The sequence below is a fragment of the Phascolarctos cinereus genome, unplaced genomic scaffold (genome assembly GCF_003287225.1).
Source record: "Phascolarctos cinereus isolate Bilbo 61053 unplaced genomic scaffold, phaCin_HiC Scaffold_2;HRSCAF=192, whole genome shotgun sequence".
Classification (NCBI taxonomy): domain Eukaryota; kingdom Metazoa; phylum Chordata; class Mammalia; order Diprotodontia; family Phascolarctidae; genus Phascolarctos; species Phascolarctos cinereus.
Window position 1 is genome coordinate 220,508,677 of NW_027555625.1, and position 15,991 is coordinate 220,524,667.

Below are 15,991 nucleotides of genomic sequence, written 5' to 3' on the forward strand. Positions count from 1 at the left end.
AGTCAAGTTGAAAACTTTACATTTATCCTGGTTAAATTTCAAGATTTGGCCCAATGTTCTAGCTTGTAAAAATATTTTTGAATCCCAATTCCTTCATCTGGTTTGTTAGCCATACTCTTCAGTTACGTATTAGTTGACAAAAGAAATGAGGATTGTATATTGTAACCTTAACAAAAGGCTACTATGGATGTGGAAAATTGCATGTATTTTCAATGGTTTTTTAAATTTGTTGATGAATTATGCTGGGTTTTTTCTTTTAAAAATTTCTTTGTTATGTGGGGTGCTTCTCTAGTAGGAGAATGGAGGGGGGATATAAGGAGAAATTTAGTCAATGTGAAAACAAATATTATCAATAAAAATTTTACTTAAAAGGTGTGGTACCATTCTGTCCATTGTACTTGTTTGTCAGTAGTTTTGCTGCTGCTTGATATTATCTTCTAGTACAGTGCTGGAGTCAAGTAAATACATTGTTCTTTTGGTCTTGCTTTTTGAGTCTGCATCATTTCATATGTCTTCTTGTAATTATTTGTTTTCTTCATTCATCATTTCTCAGGGTTATCTATGTCCATGAAAACCTTCAAAAGGTTATACTCAGTGTACTTGAGTAATGCTTCTTCTGATTCTTTTAATATTTCATGGATACCAGTGTAGTACTTGGGTTATGTTTTCTTTCACTTTCACTAAGTGACCTTTCTCCTTTTTCCTAATTACATCATTGAGGTTTTTTAAGCCTAAAACTTCTCATGTGCAGGCCATTATTTGTAATTTGCTGCCACCTACTTACATTTGGTATGTGTCTTTCAGTTGCCCTTTGGGTCATCTGCAGTTTTTATTCTAAGGGCATGATATTTGTGATTTCAAAACCACAAGTATATAAAACCACAAGAAAATATTGATGTTGATAATGGGTTTTCATAGCTGTTTTGGATCACTGAAAGCATTGCTTTTGAATGTGATAAGATCTAATACTGGACATCATTATCAAAAGGACAGTGGATTGCCTCTTCCCCTATCAACACCATAGAATCTACAGGATCATCCTTAGAAAGGATATCGTAAGTCATTTAGTATAACTTGTAGTTAAGTACTAATTCCTTCTACAATATTGAGCCTTAACTTTTCTGTTGACCTTTAGTGTTGCGTCTCCAGCTGCCTTTCAGACATCTTGAACTGGATGTTATTTACTCAACATCTTAAACTCAGAATATTCAAAATGGAACTTTCCCCCTGCATTATTCCTCCTTCCAAACTTCCTCATTACTGTTGAGAGCACCACCATCCTCCTAGCCCCCCTGGCTTGCATCCTAGGAATCATTCTTGATTCCTCCGTATCTCTAACACTCCGGTTTGCCCCCCCACCCCGGCCCGTATTCAGTATGTTACAAGGTCTTTTGATTTCACCTTTGCAACATCTCATGAATATGCCCCTTTCTTTTATTGCCACAGCCCTGGTGTAGGCCTTCATCACCTCACACCTTGCTTATCGCAATAGCCTGCTGATGGGTCTGCCTGTCTTAAGTCTCTCCCCATTGCAATCTATCCTCCATTTGGTAATTTCTTTTTTTTTTTCAAGCCAAAGACAAGGTTTATTAGGACAACTGTCATATTGGGCAGACTCTTAAGGAGTCTGAACATTAGTGAGCTATTGGCTAGATTGTAAGAATCTGAATAGTGGCTAGATTTTAAGAATCTAATTACCTTAATGGGAGACAAGATGGACCTTATATACAGAAAGACTGTGGGAGGGATCTAGGAGTGGCCAAGTAGTTTTGGGGTGACTGGAGGAGGGGTCTAAAGAAGATCTGGATGGGAGTGGCCAGTAAGTTGAGGTGAACAGAACACTGGGGACCTGGACCATGTGGCCAAGGGAGAATGGAGCCTAGCTAGGATTAAGGGTGGAAAATGGGGGGGGGGATAGGGAGGTAGGCTTAGGCTAGGTTAAGGGTAACAGAATTGGGAGATTGGGTGCAGCCACCATGAAAGGCCAGTTGATGGGATTGTAGTCTCAGGCAAATGCCAGAGATTTGGCCCCTGTGGAAAAGTCCAGGGCTTTTCCTTTTTGGGGTCTAGCTCCCATCCTCATCATTCCCCCCTCAAACAAACGGGACCCAAATTCTTTTGGTGTAAAGGGCGAAGGTCTTGGCTTCTGAAACTGCTTCCTGCTGGTAAGGGGCATAAAGCTGTCCCTGCTTCGAGGGGGTCCCAAAGAGGAGGTTGACAGAACTGAGCACAGGTTGCATCCAAGGAACGATGGGGAAACATTGGCTTTCTCCCAAGCCTGCTGTTTGCTACCAGCTGTAGGTGAATGGACTGTAGTTTGGAAGGTACAAATCTGACAGAAAAGACTGCAGAGCCCAGATATAAAGCAGGGACTAGATTTAGGGCCCAATTTTGAGAGGATAAAACATCCTTAACTCTTTGGATTCAGATAATTCAGTTTTCCAACTGTGTAGTATCAAATCCACCTCACAGCTAGACTCAGGAATAGCCAGGTGGGTAATATTCCCTTTCAAAGGAACATAATGAGGAAACTGAGCCAGGAGGATCCCATCTTAGACTGAAGCTAAAATTGTCTTCTCAGCTTTCCCCAATGCTGACTTCCCACCAGTATCACTCACATTCTCTGAGTAGCTTGTGGCATTTCTCTCAGATGGTGGATTACTGGTTATTGATGGATTGTGAACCCATCAGACAACTCAAAATAAAATCCCATGAGCTTTTACTCAAACAGCAAGTTTTACTAATCACAGTTTAGGAAAAACTTTTCCAGGATTTACATCTCAAATTTAAATTTGTCCTGGTATAAAAAGCCAATCATTAGAGATTATTCCTATATAATTGCAAATTCTTAGCAAGACAAAACCCAAACAAGCTTTTTGGCAAGTTTACACATTAAAACAATGACCAACAATAGCCAGATTATTTTAGTGGTAACCAAATTATGAAAAGTTGCTTGACATGACTGATACAAAAAGTTCACCAATTTGAAACATGAAACAAACTCATTACCAACTGGTGACTTCAGTTTTGTTAAATGCATTTCCAAATTACTTTACACAGAGAATCAATATCTCAGCATTAACAGTTAAAACTACAACTTTAAAAGAGCATACTTACCCAAATTTGGAGCCTAGCTTCTTTACCTTGCAGATGTGCTGAACCTGGGTGATGCTTCCAGGCAGAGGTTGCCCTAGGCCCCAAGGCCATTGCAGTGGGGCCCATGCAGTAGCTGCTGCCCCCTCCTTTTCCCCTGGTGGGGAGGGTGAAATCAAAGGTGAAGGGGAAAGGGGGAAACTCTCTTCTCCTATGACAGGGAAGGGAGTAACCAAAGTTGTAAGGAGATGTTTCAAAACTCCTTAATGATCAATCACAAAACCTCCAGAATCTGCCAAGATATTTTTAGCTGCTCTAACTTTTCCCTGTAACCTCCATGAAGGAGGATTCAGGGGTGTAGCAGAAAGGGAATAAGAAAGCCTCAGGGAACCAAAAAGCAACTACAGTTTTCCCCAGTTCCCTAGCACCGAGAGAATTGACAGAATTAGGCATACACTTCCAGATAGGTCATCCGTCCTTGTCCTTTATGGATGGTGTACCCAGATCCATGGCCTTGAACCGTGTGAGACAGCCTCATAACTGTCTGCCTAAAAAGCACCTCCAAGCCTTGGTGCTTGGAGAGCAACCCTAACTGCAGAGCAGGAAAGGAGGGGGAGGAGAGAAGCTTACATGCCTTCCAGTCTTGGATGGAGAAGAACTTGGGGTTAGGCAGTTTCCCTGTATGGACCACCAAAATAATGAGGTTTAGGGGTGCTGGGATCCCCAAATTAGAACACGAGTGTTCTGTCTGAAAGAATTCAACCTAAGCCTTCTTTCAGCCAAAGACAAGGTTTATTAGAACATCCTTCATATTGGGCAGATTCTTAAGGAGTCTGAACTTTAGTGAGCTATTGACTAGATTATAAGAATCTGAGCCTGTGGCTAGATTTTAAGAATCTTTAAGCCCATTTAGTAATTTCTTAAAGCACAGGTCCAATCAAGTAATCTCCCTACTCAGTAAACTCCTGTGGCTCTCTTGTCACCTCCAGAATCAAATACAAAGCATTAGGTATTCAAAGCCCTTAATAACATTCCCACCCCTCCTTCCAGTTTTCTTCCACCTCATACTCTTCAATCTAGTGACACTGTCCTCCATGAACAAGACACTCCATCTCTGGGCTGCAGGCTTTTGGCTCTCCTCCATTCCTTCTCACGTTTGCCATCCTTCCTTTCAGCATCTTTGCTGGCTTCCTTTACAGTTCAACTAAAATCCCACCTTCTACAGGAAGCCTTTCTTTCTCAGTCTGTCTTTATTCAAGTACCTTCACTCAGTTAATTCTTTTCTGTTTATCCCGTACATGGTAGCTTGTTTGTACAGAGTTGCTTACCTCCACTATTAGATTGGTAACTCCTCTGAGAGTAGAGATTATCTTTTGCTTTTCTTTGTATCCCCAGCACTTAGCACAGTGCGTGGCACATAGTAGGCACTTAATAAATGTTTCTTGACTGACTGATTATCCATTTGTTTACTGCTACTAGTGTACGAGTCAAACTTTTTTTCTCAAGTGCCTGTGCTCTTACCTTTCTTTCATTCTAGAAAGCAGGAGGTTTTTCAAGCTGCTTTTCCTCTCCTTGATGTGAAATAAGGTCAGGGAAATTAATGAAATGCTGGAAAAGGCCTCAGAGATCATTTAGTTCCCACCTTCTCTCCCTCCTCTCTCCCCTGTTCCCTCCATTTTATAGGTAAGAAAACTGAGATTTAAGGAACTTTTAACTTGTTCAAAGTCACATGGAAGTGTCAGAGGCAGGACTGAACTTGGATCTCCAGGTTCCTATTTCATTGCTCTTTCCAATAAGCTATGCTCCCTCCTGACCAGAACAGAGATTGTTAGAGTAATTCTAGTAGTGTTACTTCACATGTTAAGTAGGACATTTTATTTCATCTAAAAAAAAAACCTTCCAGATAGGAACAACTTAATTTTACAACTGTAGATTCATTGACTTTGCTCTCATCTGGAGTCATCAGTCCCCTACTTGTTTTCCCTACCTCATGTCCCCTCTGTTCCAGTCAGTACTTCACACAGCTGCCAAAGTGATTTTCTTTCCTTTTAAAAAATAATTTATTTTGATTTATCAACAATCACTTCCATATGCTTTTGAGTTTAAAATTTTTCTCCCCCTTCCTCCCCACCACCCTCCCCAAGATGGCACACAATCTGATACAGGCTATACATATACATTCCCATTAAACATACTTACACCTTAGTGATGTTGTAAGAAAGAATTAGAACCAATAGGAGGAACCACCAGAAAGAGGAAACAAAACTCAACAGAAGAGAAAAAATAGCAAATAGTATGCTTCAATCTGCATTCAAATTCCATAGTTCTTTCTTTGGATGTGGATAGCATTTTCCATCAGGAGGCCTTTGGAGATGTCTTAGATCCTTGTATTTCTGGAAGGGTTAAGTTTATCAATATTAGTCATCACACAATGTGGGGGTTATTGTGTACAATGTTCTCTTGGTTCTGCTCACCTCATCAGACCATATAAGTCTTTCCAGGTTTTTCTGAAATCAGCCTGTTGTTCATCATTTCTTATAGCACAATAGTATTCCATTACATTCATATGCCACAACTTGTTCAGCCATTCCCCAATTGATGGGCATCCTCTCAATTTCCAATTCTTTGCCACTACAAAAAGAGCTGCTGTAAATACTTTGTACATGTGGATCCTTTTCCCATTTGTATGGTCTCTTTGGGATATAGCCCTAGAAGTGCTATTTCTGGGTCAAAGGGTATGCACATTTTTATAGCCCTTTGGGCATAGCAAAGTGATTTTCTTAAAGTGCCTATTTAGCCAGGTCACCTTCCTTCTTATTCAACCCCAGTGGCTCCCTGTTACTTCTAGAATAAAATATAAACTTCTAGAATAAAATATAAACTACTCTATCTGACATTTACAACCTGTTCCTAGGTTTCCAGACTTCTTTTACCTTACTGTCCTCATGTACTCTACTGTCCAACTATCCTGGCTTAATTGCTGTTTTCTTACTTAGTCAGTTTTTCATCTCTGTGCCTTTTTGCTATTCTCCCTGCTTGGAATGTTCTCTCTGCTCTTGGAATCTCCAGTTTCCTTCAGAACTCAACTCAAATACCATATTTTCCAAGAGTCCTTTTCCTCTGATCTTTTCCTAAATTACCTTGTATTGAGGTTGTATATATTCCTTTTATTTTCACATATATGCATGTTGTCTTCCCCAATAGAGTGTAAACTCCTTGAGGGTAGGTGCTTAATAAATGTTCATTGATTAAGCAGAGTCCTGGAGTTCTAGGGATAGAGAAAGTGACCTTCTACTCTTGCTTTATGCTACTGATATGGCAGTCCCATCTTTCTTCCTGTTCTGTATCTCTGGATTACAATCAATTCCTGTCCGTTCCTATACAAAGTCATAAAGACCTCTTCTCAGGGAATTACTTGGGCTCCTTGTGTTGGGGCCTTTCCTGAGTCCTTTTGGGGACTTCATGTATATAAACCTGGCCCCTTTGCATCTTCCCAAGTACATGGCTGAATCTGGCTCAACTTCTTCAAATTGAACTTATCCTGTTCCTAGAAGTGGCCTGTTTGGAATTTAGAATTTGGACTTTGGGCCCTAAAGAAACCTTTTCCCTTAAGTGGATAGTTAGTGTGGGGTATATTATTGTGACTGGATTGTGTATTTTTGGGGGCTAGGCTTAGTTAATAACCTCTCTGGACATAGATGTTATATCCTCATTTGGAAGAAGGCCCCTAATGATAGAACTCTTTGTCCCTTCTGTTTGGGGGAAACTTCACAGGAAAGGTTGAGACTTATTCATTTATTTAGAATAGGCAGGGTTACACCCTTCATATTCCATTCAAATTTGTGGCCATTACCTTATCTATTTGTTCCAGGGGTACCCCCACATCTTTTCCCTGTGCTTGCCGTGGTATTAGGCTAATGGTATGAAGGGTCTGCCCTTATTCCAAAAGTAGTCTCTTTGAAGGATTAGGGTTCAGTTGTGAGCTTAATAGAATTTCTTCTTGGCTTTATAAAGCAGGGTGTGACTGACTCTTGGACCCCTGAACCCCTCCAGAAATGTCTTTGGACTGCTTTGCAGTGGCATATCTCTCAGCTGAGTGAAAATCCTGTGTGTGTGTGGGAAATCAGACTGTTTGTTTCTTCTCTTACCATCATATCATAGGCTTCCCTGTTACTAGCTGAGGTTCTCTGACTTTGGGGACTCAAGTTTTCCTTGCTGCAGTCTGGCAGGGGCAGATTTTCAGCTGGGTCTAGAAGGCATATCTAAAGAGATTAACTCGAGTTCTCCTACCCCACAACTTAAGGTCTGTGTTTGTGTTGTTTTGTTTTTTATTTTTCTTTTTGCTTTGAGTACCTCTTCTACACTTTCAGCATCCTTCACATCTTCCTTTGCAGCCTGGGGCCCAACATAGGAATAACTGTTCTAGCTGTTGAGCAGGGCTTGATGTGGTTGTGATTACAATAGTTAATTTTATTTTGCCCTGTGGTAAGAGACTTAATGGAAGGAGAGAAATGAGTTGTAAACCCTCTGGGTTTATAGCATTCAATTTTGCCTTTAGTTGGCAAATAGTTGTAGCTACCACTTCTGTCATACCCAAGCTCCCCCTTCTCTAGCTGATACTCTGTCCTCAGCCATTCCAGTGCTGTAGCTTTCAACGAACATCATATAAATTCACTAGGGACACTGTTTCAAACTGAAGAAGGTAGAATGATGTTGTCCTTGGAGTTCCTTTTGGGTGTCACATTTTTCTTGAAAATTGCTTTAATTCGAGAAACCTTCCCTGATCAAAAGCCTTTTTCTAGGCTGGCTCTATAAACAGAAGCTTGGGAATATTTTGATCTTGTGATCTCTAGTCCACAATTTCTGGCTGAGCTTCCTCTCTACCTGCAGCTGCCTGTGTTGGGTATGTTACAAAGAAACCACCCAGGTTTTCTTTCCTATTTCTTGGCTTGGAGACTATCCATTCTCCCCTTTGAGGCTCTTGGCTTCCTTCAAAGGAAATAATACTGGGAAGTCTCCTTAAAACGGTCTTTGAAAAGATTCTCCCCTCTGGCTTCTCTTTTTCTTCTTTTCAAGACCCTTTCCATTCTAGATCCTCTTTTCTTCTCACTTGGATTTCCAATTCTAACACTCAGGTTCTTCATTTTTTTCCTGCTCTTAGATCTAAATTGGGCCTAATCACTTTCTAATAATTTTCTCATTCTTGCTGTAAACATTCTTGAGTAAAGACTGTTTGACCTAATCCCCTGTAGATTCCCTGGAGTACAGTTCTGGAGCTTCTAACACCAATCAACTATGTGTGTAAAGTCCCTTTGTTATCCTCACCTGTCCTTTCTCTGCCAGAATCTACATTGTCCAAGAGGAATTAGGCTTACCCATGCAGTTCCAGGGTCAGTCTCCCATCTTTCATTGGAGTTCTCCAAATATCATAGGAATGCCACTTTCAGAAGCTGTATTGTTGAGGGCCTGAACATCTGTTTTTCATCCCATCATTTAAGCTACAACATACAAAAGTCCAAAGGTTCCCTGACCTAGTTCCTAGGAAGGAGTTGGTATTGGGGGAAGCTAACTAGATTAGCAGCCTAGATAAAGGACGTGATCTTTTAATAAGAGATCACTTGGTAACCTTGGAAAGATATTTTCAGTAGAGTGTTGGGACAGGGAGCTGGATTATAAGGTTTTGAGGAATGAAATGAATGGGAAAATGTAATAAATGTAGAAACTTCTTTGAATAAGTTTGGCATTGAATAGAAAGAGAAGACTGCAGCTTGAGGAGGAGAAAGCAGGGCTGAGTTACCAGTGTGTATGTATTGCTTATCTTGTACGCACTGGGGATAGAGAGATTAATAGAATAGGATGGCATCAAAAGGTATTGTATGGATCCCATATATCTGTCTTTTGGGAAAACAGTTATCAAAACCTCAGCAATGTGTTAAGAAGAAAACAGTTTCTAGAAATCTTAAAGTTGAATCAATTCAAAATAGAGAGCTTCTTCTGCCTATTTTGTGTTAAGCTTTCTGGTGCTTGTCCAAATTCCTGTTCAGAGTTTTATCTCTGTCTTAAACAGGAGGTCCAGAAGGATAGGAGAGACGATGGGAATATGACTAGAAGGAAGCCTTGTAGGAAATCAGACTGTTATGGACATGGCTGAAAGTACACCTAAGAGTCTTTAACTCAGGAGACCTAGGTTGTAACCCATCTCTGTCCCTTGCTAGGTTCCTTAAACAAATCTTTTAGCTTTACTGATCCTTAGTTTCCTTATTTGTGAAGTGTTGGATTGAATAGTCTCTAAAGTCCCTTTTTTGGCTTAGGAAAGCTGTAGGGGGTTAAATGGGAGTCATCATTTCTTGATAGTACTTTTTTTCTTTGAATCCCAAGTCCAGAAGGCTTCATTTTGAAGCCCAGCAACGAGAGGTGGTTCTAACTCTGTTCAAGACTGGGATGTCCAAGGGTAAAGTAACTAGGCTAATGTTGCTAGCATAGTATGGTAGCCACCTCATTTCTCTTCTTTCTTTCTACCATTAAAAAATTAAAATAAAAACCAACCACTTACCCTACCTAGTCTTCCTGTATTATCCAGGGAAGGGTTTATTCATGAGATTGTGCCCTGAGGAAAATCTTCAAGACCTGAGGTGATAGAGGAAAGTTTAAGGGAAGTAACTTTTGTCTTGGAAACATTAGTCTGACTTTGTTCTTCTCCCAGGATGCCCACAACTGTATTCCTGAATTGGACAGTGAGACAGCCATGTTTTCAGTCTACGATGGACATGGAGGTAAGCATAACTTGGCAGATTGTCTCATTCAAGATTCTGGGACACTTTTCTATGTTAAGAACAGACCCATATGACTCTAGGATTCTCAGCTCTCAAAGTGACAAGATCTGTGTGCTCTTGGGGCACAAGAGCCCCAAGCTCTTTGCTAAAAGCTGTGCATCCTCTTGAGCATCTAGTGATCAGACCTAGAGTTTGCTCATTCACATTGGCAGCAGGTCATATAGGGAGCTGCCTCTCGTGGTCTGCCTAGGTTCCATGGTCTCTTCAGCTGTCTTTATCTTTTCCTTCATGTGTAGCTCATGCTATTGCTGTTGCCCTCTCTTCTTAACAATTCTTCAATGATTCAGTATGCTATAAATTGACTGGACCTTGTTTTTATTCAGGTGGCCTCCTCCAAGTTACCTTCCTTCTCTGGGCTGAGGCTTTGGTATACAAAAAGAAGTACAGACAATTTTGTTTTACATAATTTTGCAAATTGGATTTAAAGAATTCTGAAAGAAATCCACATCCCTAAAAAATACCTTTGTTAACTTTACAGTACTGTGCTCTCTCTGCTCCTGCCCCTCAGCTCAGTGCCTGTGACCTCCCAACCCCCCCATTCCCCCACCACCACCACAAAACCCAAAAACCCTGCAAGTGAAAGCAGAACAGATGAAGGGAAAAGTTGCTACTGGGCAGGATTGTGGGGGCTTGGCTTGAGCCCTCCAGCACTGAGAGAGGAGACCTTTACTGTGCTCCACACATGTGTGTCTAACCTCCACATGTCTGTCTTCCATCTGTCCTTGGCTCCTTTGTGTTGCCTGTCCTCTCCTGTCTGTCCAACCTCCACGCATCTGCCCGCAATGTGGTCTTCCTCTTGGTTCTGGTCAGGCCCCTACATGGCTGGCCCTCACACTTCGAGTTCTTCCTCCTGCTGTCACTTCTCTATCCTCAGCCTCAGCATGTCCTTGTACTGGTCATCTTCCTCTCTCTTTCTCTTCCCCACATCTTTGGGCAAATTCACATTATATAAAAATCTCTTTACAGAGAGGTCTGTGGATTGGTCCATTTATGTAAAGTGAGAACTGTCTGTATGTGGATATACCTCAAAGAGAGCCATGAAACAGGCTCTGAGTGATTTCACCTTTCTTCTAGGGGAAGAAGTTGCCCTATACTGTGCCAAATATCTCCCTGAGATCATCAAAGATCAGAAGGCATACAAAGAAGGAAAACTACAGAAGGTAAGAGCCCCAGTGTACGTTTTTAAGTGTCAAAGTAGATATTACACTGGCCCTAGAGTTAGGAAGATCTGAGTTCAAATTTAGCCTCAGACATTTCCTAGCTATGTGACCGTGGGCGCTTAACCTTTGCCTCAATTCCCTCATCTATAAAATGGGAATAATAATAGTACTTATCTCCCAGGGTTGTTGTTGAGGATCAAATAAGATAGTATTTGTAAAGTACCTGGCTCATAACAGGCACTAAATAAATGCTAAACATTTTTTTTGTCTTTGTGTTCAGGACCATTCAGGTAGGTGGTTACTTGGGGTTTGGCCCTTGGGCAGGTCATTTAACCTTTGTGTTTACCTCAGTTTATTCATCAGTAAAATGGGGATAGTAATAACACCTCCCAGGATTGTTTCAAGGATCAGATGAGATATTTGTAAAGGTTTAGCATGGTGCCAGGCACATAATAAGTCCTTAATAAAGGCTTGGTACCTTCCTTTTTACCTCTTTATTTCCTGCCTGTGAACTAGTTCTGTAGTTATTTTATTTTCTCCTCTGGACTTTTACAATCTAGCCTCTTTATTTTCCCCCTCTATTCGGGATCTTTTGCAAAGTTCTGAATTTAATCCTAGCCCTGGGACCTTAATCCAGATACTAGAGAATATAATATGTCATGTTTATATGTGTACTGTAGCATTGTAGGCAGTTCTTTAGGCCAGCAGTTCTCAAAGTATAGTCCTAAGACCCATAGGGGTCCCTTAGACCCTTTCAGGGGGTGTACAACATCAAAACTATTTTTTCATAATAAATTCTAGGATACCGTTTGCTTATTAATATAACTACATATCTGTGTGAGGCCAGATTTTCTTCATATATTTCAACCAAAGAAACATATTGCAACAGATTGAAAACAGAAGTAGATATGAAGATCCAGCTGTCTTTTACTAAGCCAAACATTAAAGAAATCTGCAAAAATGTGTAAAACAATGACAGCACCAAATTTTTTTGTTTTGCCAGTTTTTATTAAAACGTTATATTAACATGCAGTGGGTTTATTGTTTTTAAACATCAGTTTAAATTTTTTTTAGTGAGTTTAATATGGTAATATTGATAGATATTATAACCTACATATAAATAAAAGGTCTTTGGGATCCTCAGTTTTTAAGAGTGTAAAGGCATGCTGAGATCAAAAAGTTTGAGAACGTGTGATTTAGGCTTTGCAAATTTTTTTTCATCTCCCTGTGTTCTTCACATTTCTTAAATTCAGGCTTTAGAAGATGCCTTCTTGGCTATTGATGCCAAACTGACCACAGAAGAGGTCATTAAAGAGCTGGCACAGATTGCAGGAAGGCCCCCTGAAGATGAGGATGAAAAGGAAAAGGTGGCTGATGAGGATGATGGTGAGTAGAATTTGATGGTGTCATTTATTTCAAAAGCCATTCATCAATGCCGATTGAGTGCATAGTATACTAGTGAAAGATGCTTGGGAAGTTGGCTTCCTGAGGACCCAAGAAGTCTTCACCATTCACTATGATGTGCCGTCCCTAGGTTATGCTTATGGTGGGTTAGGGTAGTGGTCCTTTGTGGCCTGTGGACTCTTCTGGGCTCATAGTAGGTGGTCCTTACATCCTAGATTTGTCTACCTCTTTCACGAATTGAGGCAGCCCAGCATGTTTTAAAAGACTGTTTCCTAAGCATGGAGCAGTATCTTAGTTTTCTGGGTGACTGGTGTCATTCTCCATGGTATTTCTATCGAAAGGGCGATTGAGGGTACCATAAATTGATAATGGGGAGGGTGTGAAAGGCCAGCCTTTAGTGCATTTCCCAAGTAGTATATAGGAAAAGAGCTTCTCTCTGAGACCAGATAATGAGAGGAGCCTTAGGCACACTGTTGAGACAGGAAAGTTAGAATCTTAAGCTACAGGTCTGTTGAATGAGAGTGGGGAATGATTCCACAAGGAAAATGGCATAAAGGGGCTCTGATTTAGCCTGTTCCCCACAGTGGACAATGAGGAGGCAGCCCTGCTTCATGAAGAGGCCACCATGACGATTGAGGAACTTCTAACACGCTACGGGCAGAACTGTCACAAGGGCCCTCCCCACATCAAGGCTGGGACTGGGTTGGGTGAGGAACCAGGGTCCCAGGGCCTCAATGGGGAGGCAGGGCCTGAGGAGCCATCAGGGGAATCCCCTGTGGAGGAGAATGGCCCCATAGCTGAGGCCCACACAGACCTTTCCTCCAACTTGGAACGTGGGACTGAGGCAGTCCAGGGCGATGAGCCTATCACCCCCACTGGAGAGGCTGGCCCCTCCTGCTCTTCCACCCCCGCCAAGCCACCTCGTGCTGCTAAGTCCAAGTTCTTTGAGGACAGTGAGGATGAGTCAGATGAGGCAGAGGAGGAAGAGGAAGACAGTGAGGTAAGGGCCTGTGAGGGCCAACAGGTGCTATAGTTGCACAGAGGGACTGTCTTGTCCCCACCCCACTTTTTCAAACTTTCCCTCCCATCCTCCCCACTCCCCTAAAGGTTTAGCCTCCTTGAGCCACCATCACAATTAACATCAACTCTCTTCCTGGGTGGAGGCAATAAGAGATAGACCCAGTCTTGGCCCTCAGAAGCCCAACCATCTCCCAGAGAGGAAACAAGAAGGTAGATGATAATCGGGGTATTAGGGCATTTCCTTCTCTTTGGGGAGGTTGGGGTTTTTTTTGGCTGTTTTGGGGAGGTGACTGTAGGACCTTTGGATGACATCTCTGGCCTTCCCTGGGGTTTCCCATTTCGTGACAGCTAAACCCAGTTCAGGATGATGCCCTTCCCACCCTGAAATTTCCCCACCCCAGTCCTGTAAGTAGCAACTTTTTAGGGGTTGGAGAGAGTGTGGCTAGGTAGGATTTGATGGTGGTAGATGGGTGGGCTTTAGGGTAGAAAAGATTCAACCTCATCTCAGCAGTTATGGCATCATCCTTGTGGCAGGAGTGCAGTGAAGATGAGGATGGATACAGCAGTGAGGAAGCTAACGAGGATGATGAAGATGACACAGAGGAGGCAGAAGAGGAGGATGAGGAAGAAGAGGAGGAGGAGGAGATGATGCTGCCTGGGATGGAAGGCAAAGAGGAGGTGTGTGTGATGGAGGCAGGGAGTGGGCCTGGAGTAGCAAATTTTTGTGCAGAGGCATGTGTGGTAAGGCTTTGATTTTGGGGAGAGGGGATCACATCTGTGTCTTAGCATGGGAGCCCTGGTCAAAGGGTCTCTATTGTTAGTCAAATGGTGATCTGTAGAATCCTTACCTTGAGTGAGGAGGTTGTTCTTCCTTGGAAAGATCTTTCACCTAGGCTCCATTTATTAAAGCTGTGGATACAGTTTCTATCCTAGGAGCCTCCAGTATCTTCTTTGGCTGGAGATAAGAGGGTGAAGCCTGGGGAGGAACTTCTTGGATGAACATCATTGAGAAAGGCCATGATGATGGTGGTCCTCATGACCCTTTCCTTTTTCTTCTCATAAGCCTGGCTCAGACAGTGGTACAACAGCAGTGGTGGCTCTGATTCGGGGGAAGCAGCTGATCGTGGCAAATGCAGGGGATTCCCGATGTGTGGTATCTGAAGCTGGTAAAGCCCTAGATATGTCCTATGACCATAAGCCTGAAGATGAACTGGAGCTAGCAAGAATCAAAAATGCTGGTGGCAAAGTTACCATGGATGGACGAGTCAATGGGGGCCTCAACCTATCTAGAGCCATTGGTAAGAGGCTTGGGGTGGGGGGAGTGATACTGGGGCTTCCACCCTTCCAAGACAGCCTATGGTGATATCTGTATAGTGCTCTTAATATTTGGCAACAGTTTGTATATAAAAAAGTATGTATGTAATTTTCTCTTTGTAACTGAAAGGATAGGTTTATCATCCTTATTTTATAGATGACCAAATGGGATGAAAGGTTAAATTACAGTTAAACGGCAGCTGGAACTAGGCCTTAGTCTCTGGTTCTTTACCCAAAGCGCTTTCCTCTGTACCACGTGACTTCCCAAAGCCTGAGAGTAGCATGTGCCTTTAATACAATTCCCTGTCCAGATGGCAGCACTTCTGCTAATTCATCCTCCCACCAGGTGACCACTTCTATAAGAGGAATAAGAACCTGCCACCTGAAGAGCAGATGATCTCTGCGTTGCCTGACATTAAGGTGCTAACCCTCAATGAGGACCACGAATTCATGGTCATTGCTTGTGATGGCATCTGGTGAGTAAGGGGTGGGAGGCCCTGAAGAGAGGTCTTTTGCCATAGACCTCCCTCTAACTTCTTGCTCTGGGCCTGATGCTTTTGTGGTGTTGTCATTTAATTGCCTGCATTAAGCAGTTTTATATTCCCTGAGCTGCTGTAGGTAATAGGCCTTCATGAGTCAAAACCTCTAAGTGTGAGGCTGAGGTGGTAGTTTCTTTAAGTATTGAATGACTTGGGGTAACATGACTGGACCTTCTCCAAACTGGGTCCTTTACTCTGTTTGGTGGGTCCTAGGCAGTGCTCTGACCATTGTGTTTGGTCACAGGAATGTGATGAGCAGCCAGGAGGTGGTGGACTTTATCCAGGCCAAGATCAGCCAGAGGGATGAAAATGGGGAGCTTCGGCTGCTCTCCTCCATCGTAGAAGAGGTGAGCTGAGCACCCTGGAGAGAAGTGGGAGGGTCCTCTAAATGTAATGGAAATTGAGTCTCTGTTACAGCCTAAACCATGGAGATTAATGCAAAACTTTTAAACCATCCAGTGGAAGTTTTTCTTTCCTGTCTGTAGTTCTTAATTGACCAGCAAGTGACAGCTTTTTCATGAAGCTTGAGGCCCTTTTCCCACTCCTTTTCATCCCTACTGAGCAGAGCCAGTCCTATTACCAACTATTAGGTTCTGCCTCTGGTTTCCACCCCATGACTGAAGTAACC

General features: G+C 42.3%; 1 protein-coding gene across 2 annotated transcripts in view; it reads left to right on the forward strand.

The window, feature by feature from the left end:
* PPM1G (protein phosphatase, Mg2+/Mn2+ dependent 1G) overlaps positions 1 to 15,991 on the forward strand; it is a 35,939-nt gene that overhangs the window by 19,272 nt on the left and 676 nt on the right. For both annotated transcript variants that reach the window (XM_020983815.2, XM_020983816.2), the window contains 8 exons: positions 9,797 to 9,866; positions 11,001 to 11,086; positions 12,340 to 12,472; positions 13,075 to 13,490; positions 14,045 to 14,188; positions 14,574 to 14,808; positions 15,171 to 15,300; positions 15,608 to 15,710. In XM_020983815.2, the coding sequence (XP_020839474.1) occupies positions 9,797 to 9,866; positions 11,001 to 11,086; positions 12,340 to 12,472; positions 13,075 to 13,490; positions 14,045 to 14,188; positions 14,574 to 14,808; positions 15,171 to 15,300; positions 15,608 to 15,710 (1,317 nt within the window). The remainder of the gene's footprint in view (positions 1 to 9,796; positions 9,867 to 11,000; positions 11,087 to 12,339; positions 12,473 to 13,074; positions 13,491 to 14,044; positions 14,189 to 14,573; positions 14,809 to 15,170; positions 15,301 to 15,607; positions 15,711 to 15,991) is intronic.